This window comes from Macaca thibetana, chromosome X (genome assembly GCF_024542745.1).
Source record: "Macaca thibetana thibetana isolate TM-01 chromosome X, ASM2454274v1, whole genome shotgun sequence".
Lineage (NCBI taxonomy): Eukaryota > Metazoa > Chordata > Mammalia > Primates > Cercopithecidae > Macaca > Macaca thibetana.
In genome coordinates, this window is record NC_065598.1 from 51,036,989 (window position 1) to 51,048,245 (window position 11,257).

General features: G+C 40.9%; 1 protein-coding gene across 2 annotated transcripts in view; it reads right to left on the reverse strand.

Moving 5' to 3' along the window:
• The window catches only part of NUDT11 (nudix hydrolase 11), a 526,486-nt gene extending 515,539 nt beyond the window's left edge, over nt 1-10,947 (reverse strand). The window contains exons 1-2 of one of the 2 annotated variants that reach the window (XM_050777099.1): nt 10,060-10,947; nt 4,179-5,920 (exon numbers count right to left, since the gene is read on the reverse strand). In XM_050777099.1, the coding sequence (XP_050633056.1) occupies nt 5,920; nt 10,060-10,553 (495 nt within the window). In that variant the 5' untranslated portion in view covers nt 10,554-10,947 and the 3' untranslated portion in view covers nt 4,179-5,919. Of the gene's footprint in view, nt 1-4,178; nt 5,921-10,059 lie in introns of those variants that run through there. The other variant, XM_050777100.1, reaches the window with a different exon arrangement.
• Nucleotides 10,948-11,257: the final 310 nt, after the last annotated feature.

The window sequence follows — 11,257 nt, forward strand, 5'->3', positions numbered from 1 at the left end:
TCTCCAAGTTAATGCCCCTTGGGTACCAGTAGTACAGGATTCCTGACTTAAAAGTACCGCTTCTCTTTTGGAGCAGAAAGTAGGCGCTTTTATATTTTTCCTCTATTAGGTTCCATCTAAGGGAATGGCACACCATCAACTCAGTTGCTCCAGTCAAATATTCTAAAAATATATCCCTGATATCCACACCTCTTTCTCATCTCCAACATCCTATTAAACAACTTATACTCCTTTAAATGCCACATATTTATGTCTTTTTTTTTTTTTTTTGACAAAGCCTTGCTTGGCCGCCAAGACTAGAGTGCAGTGGCACAATCACAGCTCACTGCAGCCTCAAACTCCTGGGCTTAAGCAATCCTCCTGCCTCAGCCTCCTAAATTGTTGGGATTACAGGCATGAGCCACTGTGCTTGGCTCACATATTTCTTGAATGTATCTACTTATTTCAACATAGTCAATACCCTAGTTCAGGTCACCATCATTTCTCACCTGGACTATTACCACAGCCTCCTCTTAGCCCCTTAGCAAACAATTTTCTACTCTTCGGATTGAGGTCTTGTCTCCTTTCCTCAAATCCCTGAACAAGTCACATCAGACTCTCTGTAATCTGGCTTTTTCTTACCCAATCAGTTTCATCTCCAGAAGATCCTTTCTTCTCTTTTATACCGTTACACTACATTCTAGACATAATGAACAAGTTCTTGTTCCCCAAAGCACCATATTTTATCTGTCTTCCAGAACCTCACATTTATTCTTCCTTCTCTGTTAAATCCCCTTTCACTACTTTTACTGGCTAAATGCTATTTATCCTTCAGATGTCAAATTACATAGCATTTCCTCCAAGAAACTTTTTCTCTTCTCCCTCGCCTCATATAGATTAGTTCCCTGTACTATGAGCTAGCAGAGCTGACTGAATCCCCACTATCATAAAAAATAGTTAGTACATTTTGTTGGAATGTATAATCTGTCTCAATACACTGCGAGTTCCATAAAGACAGGAGCTATTTCTGATTTGCTCAACCCACATACCCTGAGGTAGCAGAATTCTTGGCCTAAAGTTCTGAATAGCTTTATCACAGCTAAAGCACAGTTGTAAGGATGGAGGCACTAGATCAATGCAAATACTTGACTATTTATCTACCAGGTTAAAGCTAGATGGAAAAGTACAGCTTAAAGAACTCAAAATTTACCGATCGAAACATGATGGAGGCCCCTTCTTCATATATTAAGTACTAAGACTTAATTCAGAATTAGAAAAAGGTCAATGTAAATAGTCTTGGACAGCAAATGTTTCCGCGAAAGCTTTCCTTGCTCTAAATCAAATGTAATAGTAAATTTTTTAAAGTAGATTTTGTGTATATTTAAGGTATACATGTTATGGGATATATATAGATAGTAAAATAGCTACTATAATGAAGCAAATCAACATATAAATCATCTCACACCATTATGCTTTTTTTTTTTTTTTTTTTTTTTTTTGAGACAGAGTCTCACTCTGTCGCCCAGGCTGGAGTGCCTGGGCTCACTGCAAGCTCCACTTCCCGGGTTCACACCATTCCCCTGCCTCAGCCTCCCAAGTAGCTGGGACTACAGGCGCCTGCCACCACACCCGGCTAATTTTTTGTATTTTTAGTAGAAACGGGGTATCACCGTGTTAGCCAGGATGGTCTCGATCTTGTGATCTCGTGATCCGCCCGCCTCGGTCTCCCAAAGTGCTGGGATTACAGGTGAGAGTGACCGCGCCCGCCCAAGAGCAGCCATTTTTTATGGCAGAATGGCAACAGAATTCTGCATACCTGGTTATCTAATCCCAGCTTTGTTCCGTATTGGAAGCGTGACCTGTATCATTTTACCTAACCTTGCTGAGACTCAATTTTCTCATCTGAATTGGAGCTAACAGAACCTCCCCTGCCCCCATCTGACTTTGAGCTCAAATAATTTATGCGAAAACAGTGTAATAAATTTTTCTTTAAAAATACATTAGGACTGAGCTAACTCCTAAAATGTCCACTAGGGTGCGTGATGCCTCCCCTGGAACCACCTGCTAAGAATGACTTTGCAGTCTACTACATATGTCTTTTTTTAACACCCAAGAAATGAGGTCTAAGTTTGAATGAGTAGATAAAAGAAATATAATTGTTACCAACTCTGCCCTGAGCCCTCTATCTCCTCAGCACTAGCCCCAAAGTCTAAACTCCCAGAGGTCCTGGCCTGCTTCTTCACATTGTTGTGAATGCTTACACAGGTCACAGTGTTAATGGATCTTCTTGGACCACGGATGGGCTTTTTGGTTCTCCATGTTTACCATCCAGTACAGAGGAGAACCACTGAATTCATTATGAGATATTGTCATCATCTTCATCTAAAGAGCATGAGCTTTTGAGTAAGACAAAACTGAATTTCCATTCCCAACCCACATTCTAGTCCTTTGATTCATTTCATTGATTTCAGGTTTATAGCCTTAACTCTGGGAATAGAAGTCTGAGACACCTCAAGTGCTATTTGGAGACTGAGTTGAGAGAACAGCTTTCCCCTCTCCTCAGGTGTGGGAATATCAGTGTCCATAATTTGAAATTGCAAACTCTGTTTTTGGTAGTGGTAGGGGTTGCAGGATGGACGGATTTCTCTAGGCCATTTGGAGTCAGCCTGGGTCAGAGAACTAGTCTAGCAACAAAACCTACAGTGTCTGGCCCTTCTAGTATACACTGTGCGGTAGTTGTAAATTGTATTTTTTGTATTACATTTCCCTCACATTATCTGGTAATCTTCAGTAAAATCTCATTAAAAGTCACGGCCTAGTCTCTGATGGTGCTGTAGGAAATTAGAGAAGGGTGTGGGCACATTATGGGGTAAGAAGCTAGAAAAGGGAGAGCAGGATTCCCTTTTGAGTCCAGAGTGGTAGTATCCTTATTTACCACTTGGATACCACTGTGCCCAGAGGAGCAGCAACTTCATGAGGGTCAGAGCTTGCAGGCAGTGATACGGTGGAGAAGACAAAGACGACTTTCTGGAAAACAGATAAACTAGTAACAGGCCTACTTTTAGCCAACACACTGCAATTGTATGATTTATTACAAAAGCACCCCATCTGAATTGATGGCTTGTCCCCAGCCTCAGTGCTTGGTAAGTAAAAAATCTGTGTGGGAATTAGGAAACAAAAGCAAACACAAAACAGGCCTATTCCACCCTGCACTAGGTCTTGGTGACTAGAGCTTGGTCTAGATTTCAGACCCAAGTTTTCTGCTATGCTTTTTGTACTTGTGCAAAAGGCAAAAGCAGTACAAATTCCATTATGGCCGAGCATTAGCCTAAAAAATTCTAAGGAATAGCGAGATGCCTGTATGGTGTATACTTAACAATAAAAAGACCATGGATTATTTGGAAATATTCTGGATGAGGCCACCTGTGCTATCCTTGTTTGAATTATATATATTTTTATTTGTAAATAGAAAGACTGGAAATTATATATTTAAATTTGGTTATCTGTGTAAAGGAATCGTGTGATTTTTTACATGTAATAATTTTTTAAATGTTTATTTTTAATTGTGAGTACATAGTAGATACATATATATATATGTGTGTGTGTGTGTATGGGGTATATGGGATATTTTGATAAAGACATACAATGTGTAATAATCACATCAGGGTAAAAGGTGCATCCATCACCGCAAGCATTTATCCTTTGTGTTACATACAATCCAATTATACTTTTAGTTATTTTTTAATGTACAATTAAATTATTGACTATAGTCACCCTGTTGTGCTATCAAATACTAGATCTTATTCATTTTTTATTATTTTGAAATTTTAAAATTTTTTTGAAATTAAGATGAATTAATTTTGTAATCAGAAAAAAATATTCAGTGCCTTTTTAAAAAAAGGTAAATAGTAGAATGAGTGTCCCAACTGGAACCTAAACCTATGTCCATCACTAGGGTTTAAAGTGTTCTGGTAATGTGTGACATACTGAAGGGAATAAAATCCTTTGGCATGTAGAACTGGGGGCTTTGCAAGGAAAAATTCACACTAAGGGAAGAGCAGTCTGCAAACAAGTTTAGCTCAAGAACAAAAGCTAGGTTTTTGGAGAAGAGGAATGAATCTTTCTGGGCTGTGCATCTGTCTTCTGATCAGCCTTCTGCACTTAAGTCTAGAGGGGGCCTATAAGTAAACTGTGAAGAATACTTTTTTCAATTTTTATTATGGAAAATTTCAAACATATACAAAAGTATAGAGAATAGTATAATGAACTCTCAAACATCCATCACACAGCTTCAGCAATTATCAATTTATGGCCAATCTTGTTTCATCTATGCACTCAATTACCCCACACTCAGATGATTTTGAAGCAAATATCAGTAGCATATCATTTCACCTGTACATTTTTCAGTATACTTCTCTAAAAGATAAGAATGTTTTAAAACAACATAACCACAGTACCATATCACATCTTTAAAAAACAATAAATCAAGAAGTTACGTTTTTATTTCAAATTATGTAACAATTGGGGACACAATCAATACATTTCACTGGTATCATGAGGAAGAGTGTCACACTAAAATGGAGTCCAAGCTTTTATCGATGCAATTGCTTTATAATGTAAAAGAAAAAAATCAAACTACCATATTAGAACCACTTTGGGTCATTTGTAAGGAACTGGAGAAGACTGCTGATATCACACATCCCATGGCAAACTCCATAAGATTTCTTCTAAACACCTTTGTTATTTTCTTAAAGTTATTCTGGAGGCAGCTGATCCAAGTCCTCGTTTTTTAAAAATCCTTCATTTTGTTTTCCCCTCTAACGGCAGCCTCTTTCCTAAATGCCTTTTCCAAGTGACAACGATTTTGCCCTCTCTCAGCCCTCTGCATTCTCATATGCAGAAATCAGGTAGGATAAGGAGCTAGCTGTGTACTAGAAAAGGGATGAAAACTACAGCCAAATGGATCAGTGAGAGAGGCAAAAGAAACCTAGACAAACTAAATGGCATAATTAACTTTGGAAACTGCCTATGATATAGCCTGTTAGCTCTGGCATCAAATAATACAGTATGTTAAATCTGTAAAATGAGGAAACTGTTTCCTCAAAGAGATGTTAAGATGACGTGTAAGAAGTGGTTAGGGCAGGCATTGCAAAAAAAAATGTTTTATATATCATTTTAAAGTTTATTTTTATAAAAACTCACAACATTATTTTGCGTCCACTGTATTTATTTTTACAATTACCTTTATAGCAAGTGATAGTTTTTGAATAAAATTTTAAGCAAATCATCAACAGTACAAAAACACTAGAGTTGTTACACGAAGGACTGATTCTACAAAACATTACCCTAGGCGATGGTATAATCTTAAAACTGTGCAGCTACTGTGTGGTATGACATAGAAATAGGAGTAATAATTCTTGTCCTCAAGTATCTTACAACTGCCTTGAAATATTTCTGAAACACCTGATACACAAAAGCCACACACATGGTGCCTAGATAGCATATACTCTACTAGCACCAGATTGGAAGGGGAATGTTTTGCCACACGGTGATTACAAAATATTAATTGAATCAAAGAACCTTCAGTGATGCCAACCATATTTCAAGTAGTGTCTCAGATGCAGGATATGCAAAGAGTAAGGAAAAATAGTCTTTGCTCTCAAAGACATTATAGTCTAATGAAGAAGGCAGACACATCAAAAAAGCACAACAAAAGGCTATAGGTGCTGAATTAAGAGTCTGTTCACATATAATAGTACAACAACCAGAGCAAGAGTCAGTGGTATAGACAGGGAAGGAGTGTCCCAAGATGCAGGAAGAAACCAGATGAGCTGTCTTCTTGGGAACACAGAAGTGCTCACCTGTACTTGACAATTCCATTGATCACTGGGTTCACATCAATGTTTCTTTCAGCACAATCCTAAACATCTTTGCTGTTCATCTGGAAAAACAAACCAACATAAAATTAGCAGGCTTATGTTAATAATTCCTCCAACTGACAAATGTACCAAGAGCTTATTATGTGCATCAATCACTTTGCATCAAGCACTTCACTTCCACAGAATTATCTAATGCAGATGCAATGAGTCTGGATCAGCCAACGTATACCATGATGCAAAAGTCAGGAAAGCAGCGATATCAGAAGTTTTGTAAAAGAGGAGTGACCATTTAAGACATAAAATATCCTAAATTCCATGTTACAGACTCTAGACTCATGGAAATAATTCAGACTGGTTCCCACCCACGAAAGAGTTTTCAGTCCAGTGACCACATAGCCATGAAAATAGATTAAGTACAATAAACTCTGCGAACCATGACACAGAAGACGGTTTCTTAACCCAGGTGGTCAGGAAAGGCTTCTCATTGGAGATGTTTATAAAGTATCTATTTTTACTATCTCCAACAATGGATTTTTTTTTTAAACTGGGCGTCAGATTGTTAGATAACTTGGTTTAAGTTGCAGTGAGGAAGAACTGGAACTAGATCTGACTTCAAACCCCCAATGTAGTTTCTATTACATCATGTGCTCACCCTTTGTGTTGTTGTTGTTTTGTTTTGAGACGTAGTCTCACTCTGTCGCCCAGGCTGGAGTGATCTTGGCTCACTGCAACCTCTGCCTCCTGGTTTCATGAGGTTCTCCTGCTTCAACCTCCCAAGTGAAGGGATTACAGGCACGCGCCACCAGGCCTGGATAATTTTTGCAGTTTCACTTCATTAATAATTAGAAGTAGAGTCGGGGTTTCACCACATCGGCCAGGCTAGTCTCCAACTCCTGACCTCAAGTGATCCGCCCGCCTCAACCTCCCAAAGTACTGGGATTACAGGTGTGAGCCACCATGCCCAGCCCATGCTCTATCTTATAAAAGCGTTATGTTTTAGCACAGTCAGCATAGTGACTTTCACTTCTTATAGTGCTGTTTGCCCAAACGTATTTAAAATCTGCTAAATACCATTAGTATTAATAGCTATCTTATCAAGAGACCACTACCAGGAAAATATTGTTTAAAGTCTTTCTGAGAGTACCTGGTGGCTCCCCCCACAAGGGAATTCTAGGGGTGAAAGCTCTGCCAGGCAAATACACATTTTCTAACTGTAAACAAATTGGCATGCTTATACTAACCTTCTGAAATGAAATCACAGAAAGAATTTAAAACCTTTACATCAATTGTTGCAAATTAATCTATGCAAATAAAGCAACTAAATTATTTTCTAATTTCTTCCCTTTAGTTTGTTTCGTTAAAGTGTGGTCAACAGATTTTGTATCTAAACACACATACACATATACTTCTTGAAAAATTATGTATTATAGACACAGCACCAATTACGTTTCCAGTATATGCATCTATATTAATGTTTCCTCTTTATATATTCACAAGAATAAAACACTTGACCAGCTGAAAATGTAAGCTATTTATAAAACATGCAGAAAATAAATCTCTGATTCATGTCTGCAAACCTCAATTGTCTGTGTACTCTTTTTCCTTTCTTTATCAAGACAGGGCTGTAAAATTTAGGTGTATATTTTTCGGCTATCATAAAAGAAATAATGTACAAGTGAACTCATACTCTTAGAAGGGAAAAAAATCTCAACTATACATCAAATTTTGGAGCACTGAGGTGGTAGAAATTTTCTATATACCACCTCTGTTCTAAAGAAATGTGATGCCACTGTTCTGAAAACATATAAATACATTTAGGTATAGGTAAACAAAGTACAAATCTCAGGTTCTCAAAAACATTTTCTGTACTAATGCTTTTAACTTGAAAGTCTTGACTTAGTTTTGAAGAGAAAAAAAGAATCTCCTTGGCGCTCTTAACTGTTCTGATGAGACTAAGTTCCAGAGAATATTTTATAAAAACCACTTAATTTAACTTGACAGTACGTCTTGAAAAGTAGCACTACATATTCTAAGTGTTTCTGGAAAGAAAAAGAAAAACCACAACATATTTATAAGCTCACAATTCTTAAGAGTGGGTTACTATGAATACTGTACATTATTTTTTACTTTGTCAGATAACTTAAGAACCAAATAAGATGATGCATAATTACTTCTAATGATAGCAAGTACGAGTTAAGTCTCCAGTGTAATCGTGACAGTGTTTCATGTGGAATACATTTTATCCACAAAAATATCCATAAAATACAATCTCTCCTAGGTCAATATTAATGTAGAAACAAGAACCTTCTGGAATAACTAGCTTATTGAGGAAAATCTTAAGATCTATTTTAGACTGAATAATAAAAGTCAATTTGTTTGGAATTTACACTATGTGCTTCATGGTGATGAAATAATCTGTACAACAAATAACCATGACACAAGTTTACCTGCGGAACAAATCTGCACTTGTACCCCTGGAATTAAAAGTTAAAAAATATTTTTAAACATATGTGGTTCAAATATATATATTCAACATGTATCACTTTGTTAAGAGAAAAATAGAAAAATACTCCGTATTTGATCAGACCATGTAATTAAAATAAAACTGTTACAAGTTTTAAAAAGCCACAATTTCTAGTTTACTCTTTGATAGCATCAGTGCAGAAGATGTTTTGAGAAACAGATTTGTACTTTGTTTACCTATACTTAAATGTGTTGTTATAAGATTTCTTTTCTAAACAGTGGCACCATATTTCTTTAGAAAGTGCAATGGCACCCACTGTTTAGCAGCATAAAATATATTATTTGTGAAATTACAATGTACTCCAAATAGAGAAAAATATTTCAGTGTTTTGAAGGGTAAAATGCAAAAAGCACACAAGGGGTCAGCAAAAAAAAAAATAGAGACAGTTTCAAAACGAACTATTCTATGGTATTAAAAGACAGGAGAGCAAAATAATGAGTAGGAGGTTTTTGGATTACAGGCAACGTTAATTTCTTGATGTAGATGCTGGTCACCTGCACCTAGAATAGGTTGTCCTGTGAGACAAAACAATTACTCTCTATCATAAGAGAGATTGTTCAGGAATCCTAATAGTTTGACAATTCTCTACCAGCTGAACATCACTAGAGCTAACTCCGTTGGGATGTAATCGCCATAAAAGATCCCATTTCTGTGGTTACTGGGAGTCAGAGAGGTTTAAGCGGAATATCACTACATTCAAATAAGGGAGGGAGAGCACTTTCAAAAGCGAACTTAAATCCAGAGAACCATGGATCTTCTATGGTATCCAATAAGGGGCAATGGGAGTTGGAAATTGAGCATGGGAAATCAAATTCTGTGAATACAGTTTTTCTGGTAAGATGTGTTTGGCTAGCAGATCCCACCATCTATTCAGTAAGGTTAATCTACATGGGAAATAGCGATTTGAAGTCAGCAGTGAAAAATTACCACTTGTGAAAATTTTTTGAAAACCAAATGATCTACACATACAAATAGAAAAAGAAATTTCTGAAAGAGGCAAATGAGATGCCATTTCTGAGGCTAAAGTGACGAGTGCAGAAAAAGCACAAGATGTAGAATTTCCTACTTTTTAAAAAAATTCAAAACTGATCTTTTAAACCAACTCCCACCACAGAAGACCTCCCTGACAACAAGGGTGAACGCTGTGAAGGAGAAAACAACTAAAGGGAAAAAAAAATACTAAAAGATGCCCACACAACCAAGCTGGTCAGACTTTAAAGGCCTCCACTACCAAACAAACCACAAGGCTGGTATCAAAAATGCGCACGCACGCTCACCCACGACTATGTGTGAAATGTAAAACCAAAAACATCACAGGGCGCACAGGCAGACACACACACACTCCCCACACGCTCCCCACCCACCCCTCGTCCCCCCCAAACGCCCCCCAAAAGCAGGGTGAACAGTTAAGGCACCTAAAACCCCAAGCGGCATAGGCTTCCCTGAAACATTTTACAGTGTAACCAAGAAGCGATTTTGAAAGCATCTGAAAAACGTGAAAACAGGGCCTGGCAATTGAGACAGTTTGCAAGCGTGATTCAGAGGGTATGCCAAGGAAACAAAAGAAGCCTCCCTCCTCCCAGTGAGACTGCACATGGCACAGGAGGTGCTCCAGGCGGGATGCATTTTAAGCGAGGCAGACAAACAGAAGTCTGTGCGGGCGCGAGCAGTACATACTAGGGATCGCTATCTGGCGAGGATGGGGCCATGGAGTTTCCATTGGTTGGGGAACCGCCCAGCTTTAATTTCTCCAGATATTCGGCATGCACGGGCTTGTGGCACTGGAGAACCTTGATGGCATCTTCGACTTTGAACCACTCTCGCTTCCTCCCAATGCTAACCGAATCTTCCCAATCCTCCAGCAGCTCCGTGACAGTCAGTACATACACGTACGTTCTGTGCTTGCGGTCCTGGTTCTGTTCGAAGACGCCCAGGAGCCGGCCTAACTTCCCCTTGACTCCCGCCTCTTCGTACACCTCTCGGACCGCCGCACCGCCCGGCTCCTCCTCGGGCTCCATGCCCCCGCCCGGCACGATCCAGCGGTCCGGGTACCGGCTGCTACTCACTAACAGGACCTCGTCCTCGCGCTCGCTCCGGAAGCACAGGCACGCCGCCCGCTTCTTGAACCCCTCGGGGTCGTAGGTCCGCGTCTGGTTGGGCTTGCACTTCATCCTCGAGGCAGCCTCCTCTTGCCTCTCGCTGCTGCGCGGGCCGCCGCCGCTGCCGCCGCCGCCGCCGGGGAGCAGCCGAGGTGCTGGGAAGAGAAAGGGCCGAGGCGAGGGGCGGGGAGAGAGAGGCGCCTCAGTCTGCCCGCGAGCCCGGGGAGCGGAGGGAGAGATGAAGCTGGGCGGGGCGCGGGCGGAGGCGGGGGCAGCAAGGCGCGTCAGTCAGCCAGTCTGCCAGTCCGCCAGTCCGATGGGCGGCCGGCCGAACCCGGGCCCGCCAGAGTGGAGGAGGCGCCGCCGCCCGCGAGCCCGCGACTCTCCACAGAGCCCACCCGCTTCTCGGGGGCGCGTCTCCCTCCCTCGGCCGCCGGGGAGGGTTTGAGCGAGGTGAGGCGCATTCACGGACGCGTCCGCGCTCCCGTTCACGTGCGCGTTCGCTACGGAGGGCGAGGGGCGGGGGCGGGGGTCTCCTGGCTCCCGCTGCGCGCGACGCCTGGGGCCCACTGCGCAGGCGCCCCGCAACCCTGGGGGCCGGGAACCTCCTTCGCGCACCGTGAAATTCACCGCATTGTGACTTTGGCCGATTGCCTCCACGTGTGCCTTTGACCCAAACGCGACTGTAGCGCGGCAGGACGTTTCTCCTTTCCCTCCCCACCGCGCTGCGCGAAACCCACACGCAGCCGTTTTACACACGACAGAGGCAAGGGCAT